This window comes from Homarus americanus, unplaced genomic scaffold (genome assembly GCF_018991925.1).
Source record: "Homarus americanus isolate GMGI-L3 unplaced genomic scaffold, GMGI_Hamer_2.0 scaffold33468, whole genome shotgun sequence".
Taxonomy (NCBI): Eukaryota; Metazoa; Arthropoda; class Malacostraca; order Decapoda; family Nephropidae; genus Homarus; species Homarus americanus.
Window position 1 is genome coordinate 4951635 of NW_024714177.1, and position 19147 is coordinate 4970781.

At 43.6% G+C, this 19147-nt stretch overlaps 2 protein-coding genes across 2 annotated transcripts; both read right to left on the minus strand.

Moving 5' to 3' along the window:
* Positions 1-233: 233 nt before the first annotated feature.
* LOC121876044 lies at positions 234-9402 on the minus strand. Its single transcript, XM_042380925.1, has 7 exons — positions 9385-9402; positions 9116-9250; positions 8346-8544; positions 7863-8020; positions 7322-7492; positions 6489-6642; positions 234-1895 (listed from the first exon to the last, which is right to left on the minus strand). The coding sequence occupies exons 1-7, from the start codon at positions 9400-9402 to the stop codon at positions 1555-1557; spliced, it is 1176 nt and encodes a 391-aa protein (XP_042236859.1). The 3' UTR covers positions 234-1554.
* Positions 9403-10193: 791 nt separating this feature from the next.
* Positions 10194-14951, minus strand: LOC121876051. The gene is made up of 6 exons (XM_042380935.1): positions 14826-14951; positions 12632-12985; positions 12044-12136; positions 11740-11892; positions 10844-10957; positions 10194-10205 (listed from the first exon to the last, which is right to left on the minus strand). Exons 1-6 carry the CDS (start codon positions 14871-14873, stop codon positions 10194-10196), a joined length of 774 nt encoding a protein of 257 aa, XP_042236869.1. The 5' UTR covers positions 14874-14951.
* Positions 14952-19147: the final 4196 nt, after the last annotated feature.

Genomic DNA, 19147 nt, shown 5'->3' on the forward strand with positions numbered 1-19147 from the left:
TGTCAACACACACACACACACCTAGGTCCTTCTCACGTTGTCTCAAATAGTACAGTTTCTTCATCCCGTTGGTACACCCCAGGTGCATCCTCTTACACTTCGTGACATTTAATCTCAGCAGCTTGGTTCTCGATTTCTCGAAATAACATGGTGTTCTTACACGCCTTTCATACTTTTCGTTGGTACAATACCTCTAAATGTTGAAGGATGTATAAAACGACATTACATTCAATATAAGTACAAATTTAGTATAAAATCAACATTTTAAATATTAACAAAAAAGCTTTGATTGCCATTTACAAGTGTTGGAAGTCTATTCCTCATCCACACAGTGGACTACAAAATTAGTTTCAACAACAGTGTAGCAGCCATTCAGCTGCTGCCGCACTCAACACTCAAACTTAACACTAAATATTTACAAACCAAATAATGCATCAGACAATTACGAAATTCTACTTTGTTGCAATAATTTTAAAAGAACAAGTGTCCCCTAACAACCTTAAATAATGGTACAAACACTAAAATGAAAAGTGAAGTTTAATAAAACATTAAACCGTTATAAAAGACATTCAACTTTTTTTACATTATGCATTTGAGATCTTACGTAATTTATCTAGGCCTAAGATTAGTTACAAATCTAGGTTCATATTATCACCGGTTTGTACAATGAATATTCCTCGTAACGAAACATTTACAAGAGCATCTTACTGGTGACCAACTAATGTACAAAAATGAACATTAGGATTTTTAAGGTTCCTCGAAGGGGAATGGAGAGAAAAAGAGTTGGAAACTTGACTGCTAAAGGCAAACCGCATTTACGAGGAAAAGACATCTTATGAAACCCCCAAGAAACTGGATCCAAATTCGGTTTCCGGCAGTAACTAGGATACACATTCCACAGTAATTATTACCCGCAAATCAACAATCAGTGTAAGAACTTCAGCTAGTTTGATTGAACTTCAGTGGGGGCTTCACTTAATTAAGCAGACCAGTAATGGGAGGCTTCCGCTATGATACGTACAAGAGGAACTCCAGCTCTTCAACCAAATTAAACGAAGTACAGTATTAAGATAGTTATACTAAAGAATGCATCGATAATAACTTAATTCAGTAAGAACTAAAGTGACAAAATGCGTGATTAGATCAATCAACTAGACTGAGAAAAAACATTTAACATGAAATAGATCAATCCAACCAAATAACGTATCTTGAATCTTTTAGTTGCTAATCCCATGTCAAGTGAGCTCACGTGAACAAACTTAAGTATAACAAACGCGTTACAGATACTCCGATAAGAAGTAGATGGAACTACAGTATGAACAAGGCTGTGGAAAACCTCGCCTAGGTAAGTTAGATATAGACGTTCATGATTTAGATATGCTACAATTAAATATAAAATCGAGTTCAATAGAATATTATACATAAAAACGGAGATCAAGATAAAACTATTTGGAAACCTAAAAGAAATGAGAATAAAAATCACTGTACATGAAAGCAAAACACTAAAGCAGGAAGCGGTACTCTGTTTAAAGGAAGAAATTATATTTATATTCATTACATCCTTTTATAATTAGGGCTATTGTACGCTTCAGTACTTATAGAAAACGAGGAATATTCAGGGGAGGACTTCGGTGTTCGTTTTCTGGGAGAGCTGTACTCTGTATACAGCGCTCTCTTCGGAGACTCGTAATCTTCCATGCAGCTCTGTACCACCGTCCGGGTGGTGGTGCGACGTACGCAGTAAATACACCAACCCAGAATGGCCAGGTGGATTCCTGTGAGGAGGCAGATCAGGATGTAAAGTGTATGGTAAGATATGCAGTCCCCAATAAGGTCGTCGACTGCGTTCCCAGCTCCTAGAGACTGCACTCCTTGCTCGTTCTTGGACAATTTATCTGCAATAGATTATAACAAGTCCTTGTTAGAGTAAGGCCACTAATTTTTTTTACAAATCTACGCGTTTCAACCAAGATACAAGGAATACATCTGATGCTATTCTTGAGCTTCCAAAGCTCAACACAAAGCACAGGTTTTGCAGAGCTTTAACAACTTTTTCCATTCAATCACCATAGTGAAGAAAATAGCAGTAATAAAATGACTTACCATTTTTCTTGGTTAATTATCAGGTGTTCAATCATCACCTGCAAACTCTGATGACCCTCGGCCACCTATTCGCCTGCATCACCGTGCTCCCCTCTTTCCTCCTGCAGTATAGAATGTCTTCGAGCGCACCAACAACATATGTGAGGGGTGGAATAACTCATTCCTTACACTCATTGGTCACCACCACCCAAGCATCTGGACTGTGATCGAGGCCATGCGACAAGATGAGGCACTAGTTTCCAGTAATGCTCCAGGACCAGATTGAGGAACGACCCCGTAAACGATGCCACAGAGCACAGAAGACCCTCGAAGAGCGTCTTGTGAACCTGTGTTCTGACCGTCAGTCAGAATCTAAGCTAGCAACGAAGTCCAAGCTCTTCGGGATAAACTCGCCGAGTCGATGGCTACAGTAGATATCAGGGTTTAGGCACTTGGCCGAGGATCGCAAATAAGATCATCAATGATGTTGAATTCGAGGGCGAGATGCCCTCGATCGATGAATTCGTAGCGGAATTCCGACCGAGGTTTGCTGCTGAATCGCCACCGGATGATGAACATGTTGAGGTGCGCACGAATGACAGGATGCTAACAATTCTTGACCCCATAGCCGGTAAAGGGGTGGTGGGCACACTTCGTGGACCAGTGACCGCAGTAGGTCCGGAGAACCCAGAGCTCGACACCCGAGCGCTACGAAGGGTAGGGCCGAGGGTTCTCGGAATATTTAATGTATGGCTGTATTTGGCACGGGTTCCTCAATGGACGAAAGACAGCCGAACGTCCATGCTTTCCAAGAAATCATTGCTTGGGATCCCCTCTAATTGGCGTCCAATTACGATCGGGTCCCACATCCTTAGGGCGTACTGTAAAATCCTCGTATTCTGGGTGGTGGGGAGTGCTGACAAGTATAAGCCAGAAGGCCTTTAGGTCCGTCGACGGGTGCGGTGAGAACTTAACACTCGTGGAGGGACTGATAAAGCACGCCCGGAGAGAGAAGCGTAACATTATCACCTTTGTCGACGTAGCCAAAGCGTTTGACACTGTCGCACACCTCTCTCCACAGGGCACTTCGGCGCTTGGATACGCCTAACCACTTTCTGGATATCGTGAAGGATCTTTACAGTCATGTAGGGACAAGCATTTGCATTCCCGGCGGGGAGTCAGACCCCATCCCCAGAGGAGTGAAGCAGGGATGTCCATTGTCGCCCTTCCTCTTCTGTGCCGTGGTGGATGAGTACCTGGAGTCCCTGGGTCCTGCCGTTGGATACCGCCTCGACGACATAACGTCGGTGGCGGTGACAGGATTCGCGGATGACCTGGTAATAGAGTGCGAGTCCAAGCTCGGGATGCAGAGGAGCCTGGATCAGCTCGACCAGTTCCTTGGTGCGAGGGGACTGGCCGCGCAGCCCGCGAAGTGTGCCACACTAGGTCTTGAGCGGGCCGCAAGGGATAGGTATGGTGTGAAGCTCAGGGTCGTGACCGAGGAATGCTTCACAATGCTGAACTCGACCACGGGTCTGGCCGAATACCTGCCAAGAATTGAACCTGACGAGTACATGAGGTACTTAGGGCTCCATGTGGGGCCCTCAGGACTTGACCGGGGAGTAGGGTCGATGGTGAAAAACAAAAACTCCTTAACATCTTGGAGAAAATAGGAGGTTCTTCGCTGAAACCCTTGCAGAGGATCAAAATACTGAAATCTCATGTAATCCCGAGGCTTCAGTATAGGTACGCGAAGGGATCCTGCTCTATGAACCTTCTTAGGGCACTAGACAGGATCCTTCGCGACCAGACCAGGAATACCATCTTGCGAGACGATCTAAGCCCAGGCAGGAAAGCCATCGACTTATTGCGACTTGAGTCTCAGACGATCAATTGCCGAGTCTCTAGAGCCATTGGCCGGGTGCCTAATGAGGACTTGGGAAGACTGACTTGTCGCCAATGTGGGGAAGGGCAGGAGGATATACTACATCTCTTACAGAGGTGCCCTGCTGCCCAAAACCACAGGGTGACACGACCGCATCCTCAAGCTTAAACAGTGGCTACAGGGAGAAGGCTGCCACTTACTCTTAAGAGCCGCGGGTACAAAGTGGTCATACGTTCGTGAAGCCTGATCTGATCCTGCAGAAAAATGGCCAGTACTCGGTGCTCGACGTCTGTGTGCCCTTCGAGAGTGATGCAAACACTCTTCGATTGGCTGAGCAGCACAAGATCGATAAGCACCGTGCGCACGAGGTCGACATCAGGAGGTTCATCGATAACAGCAGCTCGCTGCCTCCGGTAGCAGCGATGAACTTCCTTGGTGTCGCCTTCAGCGCACGAGGTGGCATACGACCAGCCACTATAAAGCTGCTCAGCCGGTTGGGCATCGGACGCGCGGGCATCGAGATACTTGTTACAATGGCCATTGGAGGGATCTATAAACATCCTTAGATCCCTCAGACTGCAGGCGGACGGCTAGGATGACGCTCCCCGGCCACCAGCTCTTCCTGATGGAGTGTTTCCTCCACTACGCATTAGAAGGATTCCTCCCCTATTTCCACCACAGTTATGGAATGTCCATTAGGCAACCACTGACGGGGAGGATCGCACCAACAACCTATGAGAGTTTGAATTTTGCATGTATTGCCCTGGCTGTAGAACTAAAGTAAACTAAGCTATTGCAGCTCATAAGGGAAAGATATACCCAAAGACTAAAATAGATGCGATCCTTGTTGGTTGTCAAACTAGAGCAAGTTGGGAAAGAGATCCTCAACAAAACTGAAGTAGCCAGGGCCGGATTCAGGAGTGGGCAAAGTGGGCAGCTGCCCAGGGACCTCCACAATCTGGGGCCTCCACATGTGCGGTAGTAGCTATAACAGGGCAGGTCGACTTGAAACCACATGAATGACTCCAGTCATGTCTCACTTTTGAGTGTGTATTGGGAATTTGAACACTATCAATAAATATACAGTTAATTAAAAATTTCTCAATGTTCTAATTTCCTCAATATAACTGCATGTGGCTTCAAAATTCTCCAAAGAAGTTTTCAAATTTCAAAATTTTCCCGGGGGGCTTACAGCGCCCCCCGGAACTCCCTGATATTAAGGCTCGCTTCACTCGCCACCCCACCCTTTTGGGTAGTTATAACGAGGGGGGCCTCCACAAAGAGGCTGCCCATGGGCCTCCACAGGTCTAAATCCGGCACTGGAAGTAGCCGATAGGATAAAAGTAGTAGTTAAGAAGAGCTCTGTTCAGGTTGCAGCGGTCACAGAAGATGACACTTGTTAAAATCTGAACAGGTCTTGCAACAGCTAGGGGGACTGCAGAAGAGTTGAAAATATGACCACTGGTAGGCCTCCTGATATGGGAGAGAAGGGACACCGGGAATGACGAGCGAAGGAACAGTATAATCGTGTTTGGAGTCTGAGAAGAAGTCGGAGGCGGCTGAAAACTGGAAAACGCACTAGATGGAATTTTGGATGATTTGTGATGAGACTGAACCTGTCCGCTCCCCCCATGATGTGAGGAGCCCAGCCTACTCAGGATCACATTGGAGAATGAGGAATGAAATAGGAAGTTATTTGGCAGGCAAAAACCTTGGCATGGGACGAAGTATTTTAAGGCATATTAATAAACCTAGATCGCACGGTAATGCAGAGAGAACGGCAAAAAACTAAGTGCTTGAGGCAAAAGGAGGAACCTGAAAATAGGGATAGGTGTGGATGGGTTGTATGCAAGGGGAAAATAGTGGAGGCAAGTGCACCAGTACAGAAGCAAGGGACAGCGAATCACCCCCACCTCAGATGCCTCAAAACAAAAATGGCAGCGCAACCACCCACAAGCCAGGCAGAGGAATACCTCGCCGCCGCCGCCGCCGCCGCCGCCGCCGCCGCTCCCCCCCAAAAAATAAAAAAAATTATCGGATACATTACATAGGTAGTTTTATTTATCCGAATGACCAACAGCCACTTGATAAATGAACATTGTGTATACTGTAAATACATATGGTTTACTGTAATTAAATTTTATATTTTAAGGAAGGTTATCTATATATCGTTATGTAGGGTTTAAATTAAAGGGTAGTAAATACCGGGAACAATTGTGTTTAATTATGTGTTTTACACGTATTTTATTGGTAAATATTTTACCTACAAGGAATAGAACATCCTACCGGGAACCAAGAATGACTTGTGTCGTGAAAATTGGTTGGAAAGAGGATTAAGATTCTCCGCAGAATTAGACCACCTTTCAGCTCGGGTCTACTGTACATACTGTAGCCTCAAGCTTTATTTTTCATATCAGATTCAACCTTCAAAGCTTGTTGCCAAACACTACACAGAAGGTTGACGAACTACGTATCATGTGAACAACATCAAACAACACAAACACTGCTATCAGGTACCTACCTTCTGATGGAGTGGCCGAGAGCCCAGCTGCCTGGAAAGCCTTGCCGAGGCTGACCACCTGGGAAAACAGCGAGACTGTGGGCCTTTTGCTTTTGCCCAAGTTTATGTCAGATTGGACGCACGATGGCTGCTCCACACACTCTCCGCTGCACATCTATGAAGTACACACGACAGCAATATGAAAAAATATCAGTCCTACAGGGAAGAACAGGAATGAACCAAATGAACATCGGGAAGACTACTTATTTGGAGGTAGTCTAGTAACCATCCTGTCAGAACGACTCACTACAGTATAACTATGCCATTGATACAGCCAATTTAAAGGAATGAACTTTCCTGACCAATCTAAGTCTTGCAAAAGAATAAAAACAAGAATTAATAACCTTAGAAAACCTCTTTTACGACACTAAGTGACGGATAAATGCCGGGGGAGATTTTGGTCTATTCCATTTAGCATCAATAGCAGTCGGGAAATTATTTTGGATTCACTACAATGATGCAACAGTGATGAGCATATCTGGGTTCTTATTGTAATGGTACAATAATGATTGTCAATGAGTGGAGTGTTTGGTCTCGCCCATCTTTCTTACTGCAGAAAAAGGCTTCCAGGTTATACAGTACAGTACACCAGAACACTCCAGTCCTGCTTTCAAGACCAGACAATTGAGTAAGTGAAGTTCTTGTCTGATCATTAGTTTTTTAGGCGATCTAAATTGAGATGTGATAAACTATTTCTTTCATAAGATACAAGTACAATATCAGTGTAAGTCAGAGGGGGAGAAATGCTTAGATAAAAGTGTACGTCTCTTTAGATAGTTTTTACCAGTTTTTACCTTTATAGTACAGACTATGCTGATATTCTGCTGGGTGGTTCGGGTGTTGAAAGCATCTAACCTGGCGTACTGCGTCACTCTACGCACCGGCGTGGCACCAAAACTACTCTCGTGTACCACCCCCAGCACTTCACGGAATTCCCCCATCACTTGCGCCACACTGCATCCATCCTGCAACCCCACAAAAAAAGTCGTGAGCAGATCGTATATTGCTCTTAAACCGCAGACGAAAACCAGAATCATTACATTTTGGGAGTACAAATCTTTTCCCGTCAAGAACCATGGTAGCACATCCATTGTTATTTCACAGTGTGTAAGAGCTTAGTTTATATAGAGGCCACCCAACCCTGCACTACAGCTGGGAATTAAACCTAAGAAATTGCTCGAGACAAGTGCTCTATCACTGAACAGATTTTTGTGAACAGCAAAAGTAAATAATCTCAAGTGAAGTAAAAGGAAACTTATGACAAAAGGATAAAAAAAACAAGATTTGCACAGATTCTCAGACGTTTAGAGGACAACACAATATTAGCTTAATTACCTTGACAATTGCGATACTAATTCCATCCTCGCCCTTTGCCTGGCATTTTATCAAGTGGAGGTCAAGGGTCACATCCTTGCAGTATGCACTTACCACCAGTACCAGCTTGGTGCCTAGACCCACTTCTCCCGTCAGAGGAAGGCCGTTCATGTCCAAACCTTCATGAAAATAGTGTACACAGTATGAACTTTCTACTGAACAGTATATACAACTGGTTTTCTAATCATAAGTACCATGAACATTTTTCATGTTGGAACAAATGACCAAAGAACATTATAATCTGCATTAATTTGACTATTTTTATAAAACTCGACAACATTTACTACAGTTATAAAACTATTTGCATAAACAAGTTATGATTCCAAAGAAATTAAATTAGCCTAAAACCGCATGAACAGACTCGAGAAGCAAAACTGAAGTGACAAACGTCCGTTTTAATAAGACTGGCATGTAAAGTTTCTTCAAGGCTCCAATTTTACTTACCACGCAGGATGGAGATCGTGGTCTTGGCCGTGCTGGTGGGATCGTGGGGGGACACTGGGCCAGATGTGACGGAATTTGTAGGTATGGTGCCAAGACTCCCGTGTGCTCGCTCGGCCCCAGGCACACCCCAGGTAGGTATCTTGTTGGTCCCTCCCTTCTGTTGACAAAATACTTCCATCCCACACGTAGATTCGCCAACCTATAAAAGGATTATCATGCAACAATATATTTTTTTAAATAATAGACAAATGGCACCAACTACCATATAAGCTGCCCTTTTCGGCCCGTTCAATGTTCGCCTAATGTTACGTTATGTGCCGATAACACCATGCATCTGCAATAATCCATGGAAATTTACTATATTTTCGGATCACCTGGAGATTAGGCATCCCAGGTATATATCACCAGATTAAAACACCCTAAAGCTGCCTGAGGGTGGGGAGTTAGGTTGGGCGAGTTGAATCCTCCCGAAGCTGGGGCGCCTCTTCAGGTAATCCACATTTTCCTCTTGTTTTTCATGCACTGACAAGTCCGTCTTCCGAGTTACCAGTCTTCACAATTATACGCCTCAACTTGGCTCTCCTTCCATTGTCCCCGTTATACTTACCCTAACCATCTCGTCCACGACATAACCCACCAGTGACATACCCGTATCCTGGCGTTTAGATGCATTTTAAACGGTCCCAATCTTACCCTACGCCATCCCCATTACACGTTAAATACTCTCCACCAATAACCAACATACAAACACGCCACCTAGCACACGTTACCTTGAGCACGAGGCGGACACTGAGAACATCACAGATGATACAGTCCTTGTTGATGTCCTTCTTGAGAAGCTCTGGAACCAACCTCCATCGTGCGTCTGTGATCGTAGAGTGTGTGTCCAACACGGCATACAGCACCTGCAGAGATTAATTATGCAATGTTTGTCAAATCTAAACCATTTCCACTGCCCCCCAATAATCTTGTTCCCACTCGCCGTCTCCCCAACTCTTTCCTCGCCATCTCCCCCCACACTACCCCTCCTGTTCCTCACCGTCTCTTCCTTGCCCATTCTTGTTCCCACTTCCCACTTTTTTTTTAGTATTCCTAACCTTTCCTTTATTTCAACTCTTCCCTCTTCACACCGACTCCTTTTCTCCCCCCTTCACCACACCCTTTCTCACCCACTCGTCTATTGTGGTTATAAATATTGTAGACTAGGTCAGATAACAGCCGCGAGTGAGTATATTACTATACATGTTCAAGTTAACGTTAGTCAGTCCTTTATCCATAATATTTTACCTCCCATCCTCTACCTACGCCTAAAATTACCTATATAAAACACACACTTCATATATTACACGAAACCAAATACAAATAAGATTTATTCATTCGCTTACAGGTACAGATACATACAGACGATACACTATGTCCACATTTGAATTTAGACATTACTATTTCGTATATCTAAGCATAACAAGGAAATTCTTGGCAGGTCTCCCGTGCACCTAGAGAATACCCATGTTATCAAACCCGCGGAAAACTCCCTCGCCTCAACTTTGCAATGACACCATCGTCACCTCTCTTGATCAAAGGTGACCATTATAGTCGATTCTGGGAAAACGCTATTCACTGTAGTGGAGAGATGAGAAGAAATTAGTGAAAACGTGTCTACCTATCAAACCAGAATTAATTTTTTTCCCAAGTGACGACGACAAGGCAGTGTGCAATGTTACCTTTTATTTGAATTATTTACAGCACTTTACTAAATACATCCAGGTCAGGGTTTCATTTTCACATTTTATTTATTATGTATTTTTTCATAGACTTGGGTCAACAATATATACAATTTAGGAATGATTACTATCTTAAGCTCTGCAATATACAATTAATACTAAGTTTTATTTCTTCTCTGGTTCTCAGTTTAACATCCATCTGGAGACTCAAATACTATTAATTCCTTATTTCCACCGCAGTATTATTTACCGCCTGCTTTTTGTATGACCAAATTAGGATAATTGGTTTAAGAGGAGCCATGTTTATACACACAAGAGGATGAAGGACATTCACCCTATGCCCCACAAAAGGAACCACGACCATGTATGCCCCACAAGGAATCACGTCCATTTATGCACCCACAAGGAACCACAACCATGTATGCTCCACAGTGAACCCAACCAATTATGAACCACAACAATGTATGCCCCCACAAAGTGATGGCACACAACCATGTATGAACCGATCATTCTTAAGTACATCGGATGTACAGTACACGTCAAGTCTTTAAACGGAGTAATCTTTTATTCCATCCACGTGTCACCACTACGTTACGAGGCCACCTACTCCATGCATTACCATTTGACCATTTACAGGTACGAAAGCATCCGGGCCTGTAAAATAGTTCGGTAACGAGGGTCCTCTCCACCCACACACACACACACACACACACACTAACATTTAATCCTAAACAAATGTTGCAATTAAGGTCCCTGTGCAGTATAACAGGTACTCACCATGTAGGGTCCGTCCATAGCCACCTCTCCGTCACCCTCGGCCAGCGTCAACTGCCCCGTCACCGGCACCCGAGAGCTGACCGTTAATTCCATCACGTTGGCTGAACACCTCGACTGTAAAAACATTATTAGGCTTCATACACACAAAAATACTATATTATGATCCAACATCCATAGGAAAAGCCCCCTGGACCCCACCATCAGCCCCAAGGCAGACCTAGACCCGCACCATCAGCCAAGAGACAGGCCTCTGGACCCTATGTTTAAGAGGGTCACGCTGGGGCCTCAGCACCAGCTACATACACCATCAAAACATCGAACCCAGTAGTAATTTCTGCCTACGCGCCACATCACCACAGTATAGCTGTGGACATTCGGTAAAACACTAATAATGATCAGAGAAAGACCTGTACTAATTAATTTACAGTACTTTGGTTAGGTTGGTTTCATTTACATTGCGAAATAACTTCAGTACAGCCGCTTTTATTTTCTTGTGATATTTAGAAAAAAATAAAATTTCTTACACTACTTGAGCAAGTCAACCTTACCAACCTAATGAATACTGACGTACAAGTATTGAAATCGTGTTCAGACAGCAGATCCGGATAATATGGTTAACGTTTTATTCTACATAAAAACGGTACAAGATCCTTTGTTTTGCTTAAAAAAATGGTCAACTAACTCGGTTTTCAAATGGACAAGTTGACAAAATCAATTGTGCATTATAGAGCTTCATATCACTGCCCCACTCCACCTACAACCGCCACATCATAACATAACCCTGGCATAAAATACAGACAACCTGTATCACGAAGGAATTTCAGCTTAATTCTGATAAACTGACAAAACCAGCTTCCATCTTCCATTAACTGTCCACACAAGCACACGTGACTCACCTTCACGCTATAGTGCAAGAGGGAGCAGCCGGGAGCCAGAGCACTGCTGCCTTTCCCACTGTTGGCGAAGAGCAACACCAGCTCCTGCTTACTGGCTTGATCACCGGCTTGTTGCTGCTGATAAAGATAATCCCTCCCAGTCGCCACACGGAGCTGGGCGATATAATACGGAATTAATAGGAATACTGATCCTGGCTAAATCATCTGTTGTGTATATCTTCAGTTTTAAACAGTAACTACAGTACATTTATTTTATCAAACCACTGAACTTTCGTACAATATAATATACAGGACTACATCTTACCCGGTTGTTGGCGGTGTCGTCCTGGAAGTTGCCGTACGTCACCAGATATTCCCCAGAATCTCCTAACCTTTGGTTATGACTTGAAGACGACACCTGCAGGTCCCAAGATCGTGACCAAATCGGGTCACGTGCCAAAATGGCCGGAGTTATTGGAAACATGCAAGAAATATGGGCATTTTACTTTCGGACAACACGGGAATCTTAAGAATTTTATCTTTGTAATCATTAGTTCAGACAATTCTAAGACTTTTCTTCTATGACGTTGCTCTCACAAACGACATATATATGCCGGGTGGTCGGTGGGGAAGGGGGGGGGGGGATCCCCGTCAGTCGATTTGCGAAGGCAACGTCACAAGAAAAGTGTCCGAAAGTAAAAATTTACCGAAATGTGAAAAAAAGGAAGGCTAATGTAAGGAATATTTAAATATACAGTAATGTGAAAGCATCCAACAAGAAAAATAGACAGGTTTTATACCGTACACTACCAACTGAAATTCGGCAAGACTTTAAATCATCCAATAATGTTCTCCATTAGACAAGTCCAGCGTTAGCCATATAAGCACAATAAGAATGAGCGCTCCACCTTACCCGATTATCTGTGCTTTGAAAATCTCTGTCGTTCGAGCTACTCGTTGGCACACTTGGACCTCTAAATGCTGGGTTAAACACCAACCCTGATGAATCACTTGACTGATCTTTCTGATAGTTTCTCTTTGACAAAAAAATATTTTCATTTAATATACCTCCAGAATCTGCTTCGGGAACGAAGCCCGAGTCTTCATTTTCAACTTTGTTAATCTGATTGGTCAGTAGCTCCTGATATACTCCAAGAGGATTTTTATGAGTTTGTCCAGAGATGTCCTCAACGTCGACATAGGTCTGGATCTCTTCACCGTCTCTGTTGTCGGTGTCCGTGGGGAGATGGGCCGCTTGTACAGAAACCTGAGACAGGTGCAACACGACTTAAAACCCAAACATTTAAATTACTGCGTACATTACCTGTTAACACCACAATTTAAGTTGGACTTCATTTATTAATTCGGGTTAGGTTATGTCATCTGGGTTTGAATTGGGTTTGAACTTAGGGAAAACTGGTTCATTTGGAACTTTCTACAATCACTCCAAACTTCGGTATTATAGTTTCGGTCATCCAGCGAATCTTAGGTTAGGTTGAAATTATGATTTTTCCGATTTTTTTGTGTGGGTGTTCAGAAAGATTCTAACCTTCATTTACATCACTAATTACTACTATTTGTGATTTTCCCCCACCCAAAACTCCTGGTTCCCACTAGGGGTACCCCATTATAGTTGGATAAGGGGGAGCTCAAAAAATAGTGATTTGCGGTAGAAATGAAGGCCAGAACCGTTCAAAACGACATCATAAACCATCGGGAAAACAAATTTAACTTCCAAATACGTGGATGACCGAAACGATAACTTTACCCAAACTTCTAACTATCCCAAATTGAGCGGCTGTGTATTGTCAAGGGTTGTTGGGTCATGAGCCGTGTGTCGGTTAGTGACCAATGCAAAGTCTGGCCAAGACATGTTACTCGTCTCTACTGATAGGCTCTGGGGTTAGAACTACTAATAAAAAAATACCATTAATTCTTATGATAAGTAGGCCGTAACCTCCATGCTTTCGGCGTGCCAAATTAACTAAAATCACAAACATTTTAGCCAAAACAAACCACTGAGCACTACACAAGTCTTGTTTGTGCCTGGTTCGTTCCTCCTAAAATGATGCTGGTTTTGTTAACTTGTCAATGTCGAAGAGATAGAGGCCACGGCCTTGTTCTTATTTGTACCTTATAACCCAAGACCACCAATACTGCATTGTCATCGTCTTCATAACTTTAGGATTTTTTTTTTTTTTTTTTTTGCCTCAACCAAAACCTTATCCTAAGAGCTATTAACACAAAAGGTATGTGTAGTCTGTAAGAGTTTCCACCCACCGAATCGACTTTATCTATGCAATCAAAAGTATAGGCAATTCTACGACACTTATACGTTACCCTCGCAAATAACCTAAGTGACCTAACAGCCTCCTGGACCCCCGGCATATTTAAGTCATTTGCGAGGGACACGTCAAACGTGTCAGAATTGTCCGACTATTAATTGCAAAAATAATATTTTTGAGATGCAGTGGGAGGCAACATGTACCGTACCGAAAAATTATTTAACACCTTAATATATTGTAAGACCTACAAATGTAAGCCTTCCATATATTCACGTTTTAGTCAACTTTTTACTCCAATGGTTTTCTCCTATACACAATATTTATGAAATGGCAATTCATGTCTAGGTTTACAGCAATTCTACTACCTTGTTGCAGAAATACATCGATATCTAATCACTAATGCAATACGTGTACATGAATGCTTACGGTCATTCAAAATATTTGTAGTATTCGATAATTTTTTAGCACAAAACTGTGCGTGAAAGGATTTTCATTCCACCAGACCAAGAGATCGATGAATACCATATTTAATGACTACATAATAACTCACGAAAATCGAGTGGAAGACATTTTTTTTAAATTCCTGTTGCTTCACGTTTATAAACTAGGAGCTACAAGCACCCCAAAAATACAAAAATAAATTGGCGATCTTCCCCTACCCTTTACCTAATACAACGCGGCCATCCCTTGATCACGATTATCACAGTTTATACTACGAATCCAATACATTCCTTCAAGAAGAATTTTCACAATTATATAATAATTATAGTTCCATATGCCTACCAATAATGTAATGAAATATTGAACTTGGTATTAACTTACAAAATATATGCGAAGCCCCAGGCACAGCCAACCACACGTGAAGATCATGGTGTTTAGGAGGACTACCTGCCACTCGAGCCTCTCCTCACCGGAACACAAGATGGAACTTCTGTGCTTTCACTCCAGTGACTCTCGCCAGACTGACAACCGGTCGCTTCTCGCGTCCCTGAACTACCAAGAGAAACAACAGGAATGGGTAGTTCCAAAGACTAGAGTATCTTTGGGTAGTTTAAGATCTTCCTTGTTCGAGATATAGTGGCATCGATGACACAAATGATTTTTTTAGCAAGACAAGAAAGCTCTAAGTTCTGTCCGTATATCAATAATCACCAAATTGTTACTGTTGTACTGCTGAAGCCTAATCTTAACTTAACCTGTTCAGGCTAACTTATATAATATGTTATAATCTTATTGTCAATATACATATGAGATTTCAAAGTTTTCTTTTAGTCTTGGTGACAGAGTGAGGGTGAAATTTTCAGTTTAATAGTTATTCCAACAAAAGGTGATGTTGGTGTCGTTTATTTAGCATCATGACGGTTGATTTAAGGAAATATTGGAGATTGTGTGAAAATACCGCTACATTGAAGAACGTATGAAACTTTGCACTGTGCAAAGTTTTTTTACAGCCACACTGTGTGAGTTCATGGCATGATTCTTGGGCAAGTGGTAGAGTTGACCACACTTAGTGTATGTGCTGTCGTTGTTCTCCCAGTTTCAATCTGTAGGGTATAAGTAACACAGGGAGTAACACGAATGCCTCAACTATTATGTCCCGGGTTCAATCCCCGGTCCGGATCAGATGTAAGAAGAGTGTTATCCAGTGTGACCCTAAGAGGATAAAATAAAAAGAAAAGTAACAGAGACGTGACCGATCGCCCAAGCGGCTAACGCGCCGATCTGTGGTGAAGAGGATAAAAGTAAAAGTACTAAAAATCGCAGGATAACTCCGGTTATTCCAATGCTTTGGACCCTTTGGCGAACAACGAAGTTTTGCTGACTATTTACTTCATATGAGAATCTTTATTCTTGTTACAATTCGCTCTTAGAGACAGATGGTGCGTTTTACTCTTCTTTTGTTTATTGTCAGACTAACTTTTGTGCGAAATCCGTTCAGTCGTCTACTATAAATAACTATCGTCATTTGCATATTTTAAGACAAGTTATAATTTCTAAATGGGGCGCGCCTGAGTGCATGACGCCGTGGCCGTCAGCCTGGGTTGGTATAATTTGCCAAGATCTAGAATTAACTACATGACAATTACATTTATTTCCGCTAAAAATGAGTTGCATACTTAGAATCGGCATAAAAAACTGTACTAGTGACAAATTTTTCAACAAAATTTAACACAGTCCAAATTTTAAATAAGATCCATTTTCTTTACAATTATGGTAACACCTTTAAATTCATACAGTCATTTAAGTCCCTCTTAACTCAACCATACACTGTTTATTTACGTTCATTTTCTCTGTTGCGATGAAAGAAAATGAAACGTTCATAAGGATAGACTGATCCATCTGTTAGCCGTTTGGGAGGTCGATCACGTCTCTGTTTGGCACTTTTACTTTTACTTTTATCCTCTTCACCACTGATCAGCTCGTTAGCCGCTTGGGCGATCGGTCACGTCTCTGTTACTTTTCCTTTTGTTTTATCCTCTTCACCAAAAGATCGGCTCGCTAGCTACCCGGGCGATCGGTCACGTCTCTGTCACGCACTGTTGGCAAGTACTGGCCATGCACCGGCTCCTGAATGTACCTGAACCCGCTCCAGTATTGGTCAAGTCTTGTCTTGAAAGAGCTCACACTCGGTGCCGTCACAACACTTTCTGGTAGATTGTTCCAAGAGTTCACAACTGTCACTCCGAAAAAGTTTGCCCTCACAGTTTTCTGGACTTGCGGCTTCTTCAATCTTGAGCTGTGGCCACTTGTGGGGCGAGCGTCCGCCAGCTCCAAGTAAGGACACTCGACTGAGTAGTGCCCCTTGAGATGCTTATACACCTCAATTAGGTCACCCCTTGCCCGTTTGTAGTATAAGCTAGGCAAGTTCAGGCGCTCCAATCTTTCAGGGTAGCTGAGGTGCCGAAGTGCAGGCACCAGTCTGGTGGCCTTCCTTTGAATATTTTCAACCAACTGACAGTCCCTAGCATATCTCGGGTACCAGACGGGGTGACTGTACTCCAGATGGGGAAGCACTTCACTCCTGAAGATCGTTACGAGGGACGAACCGTCTAGATATCTGAACGACCTTCTTATAAGACCCAATAATTTATTTGCCTGATTTACCTTCTTCTCGCAATGGCCCGAGAACTTCAGCTCATTGTCAACATACACACCTAGGTCCTTCTCACATACAGTCTCAACTTGTGCAGCATCTTCATCCCGTTAGGACATAGGATACGCCTCCTTACCGTTGGTACGCCCCAGGTGCATCCTGGGGGAAATGTCCTAGCGTGGATAGAAGACATTCTTTTACTTTTATCCTCTTCGCCACTGATCGGCGTTAGCCGCTTGGGCGATCGGTCACGACTCTTTTCCTTTATATTCTTCACCAAAAGGTCGGCTCGCTAGCCGCCCGGGCGATCGGTCACGTCTCTGTCACGCACTGTTGGCAAATACTGGGCATGCACCGGCTCCTGAATGTACCTGAACCCGCTCCAGTGTTGGTCAAGTCTTCTCTTGAAAGAGCTCACACTCGGTGCCGTCACAACACTTTCTGGTAGATTGTTCCAAGAGTTTACAACCCTCACTCCGAAAAAGTTTGCCCTCACGGTTTTCCGGACTTGCGGCTTCTTCAATCTTGAGCTGTGACCCCTTGTGGGGCGAGCGTCCGCCAGCTCCAAGTAAGGACACTCAACTGAGTAGTGCCCCCTGAGATGCTTATAAACCTCAACTAGGTCCCCCCTTGCCCGTCTGTAGTATAAGCTAGGCAAGTTCAGGCGCTCCAATCTCGCAGGGTAGCTGAGATGCCGAAGTGCAGGCACCAGCTTTGGCCCTACATGACCGCAAGCAGTGTGTGGTGATTAATGGCACGAAATCGTCATCTGTACCTGTCACAAGTGGGGTACCACAGGGCAGTGTATTGGGCCCGCTGTTGTTTGTTTGTTTCATAAATGACATGCCTGACGTTGTACACTCCTCCATACAAATGTTTGCCGATGACGCCAAGTTATTTCTGGAAATTAAGAACCAAGCGGACTGTGAAGAGCTGCAGAAGGACCTCTGTGGGCTCCAGGAATGGTCGAAGGAATGGCTGCTGAGATTCAATGCCACGAAGTGTAAGAAGATGCACCTGGGGCGTACCAACGGTAAGGAGGCGTAGCATATGTCCCAAAGGGATGAAGAAACTGCACAAGTTGAGACTGAATGTGAGAAGGACCTAGGTGTGTATGTTGACAATGAGCTGAAGTTCTCGGGCCATTGCGAGAAGAAGGTAAATCAGGCAAATAAATTATTGGGTCTTATAAGAAGGTCGTTCAGATATCTAGACGGTTCGTCCCTCGTAACGATCTTCAGGAGTGAAGTGCTTCCCCATCTGGTCCCCGAGATATGCTAGGGACTGTCAGTTGGTTGAAAATGTTAAAAGGAGGGCCACCAAACTGGTGCCTACACTTCGGCACCTCAGCTACCCTGAGAGATTGGAGAGGCCTGAACTTGCCTAGCTTGTATTACAGACGGGCAAGGGGGTTCCTAGTTGAGGTGTATAAGCATCTCAGGGGGCACTACTCAGTTGAGTGTCCTTACTTGGAGCTGGCGGACGCTCGCCTCACAAGGGGTCACAGCTCAAGATTGAAGAAGCCGCCAATCCAGAAAATTGTGAGGGCAAACTTTTTCGGAGTGAGGGTTGTGAACTCTTGGAACAATCTACCAGAAAGTGTTGTGACGGCACCGGGTGTGAGCTCTTTCAAGACAAGACTTGACCAACACAGGAGCGGGTTCAGGTACATTCAGGAGCCGGTGCATGCCCAGTATTTGCCACCAGTGCGTGACAGAGACGTGACCGATCGCCCGGGCGGCGAGCGAGCCGATCAGTGGCGAAGAGGATAAAAGTAAAAGTAAAAAAGTAAAATGTATGTAACTGACAATAGTTAGACGTGTAAAACTGCAAATAACTGTACAGTGTATATTAATTTTTTTCTTAAATGTAGATCCAAAGCTTTGGCGCTCTCCACTATATTTACAATGATAAAAGTGGCCCAGAGGGCCAGAGCCTACAAACGGTTGGGGACCACTGTTCTACTGAGTGATTGTGTAAGCAACTCTTGGGAAGCTACTCACCAGTTTTAACTAAACACCACATTTTAATATACATACTGGGTGAATGC

Excerpts from the sequence above, each read along its gene's own strand:
- LOC121876044 (XM_042380925.1), bottom strand. Across the intron at positions 8,545-9,115 it reads GTGTCCGCCTCGTGCTCAAG|GTTGGCGAATCTACGTGTGG; the intron begins GTAACGTGTGCT and ends ATCCTTTTATAG. Across the intron at positions 6,643-7,321 it reads GCATAGTCTGTACTATAAAG|ATGTGCAGCGGAGAGTGTGT; the intron begins GTAAAAACTGGT and ends TGTACTTCATAG.
- LOC121876051 (XM_042380935.1), bottom strand. The coding sequence starts at position 14,873 with ATGATCTTCACGTGTGGTTGGCTGTGCCTGGGGCTTCGCATATATTTT. Across the intron at positions 12,137-12,631 it reads TTCAAAGCACAGATAATCGG|GTGTCGTCTTCAAGTCATAA; the intron begins GTAAGGTGGAGC and ends TGGGACCTGCAG. Across the intron at positions 11,893-12,043 it reads ACGACACCGCCAACAACCGG|CTCCGTGTGGCGACTGGGAG; the intron begins GTAAGATGTAGT and ends TATATCGCCCAG.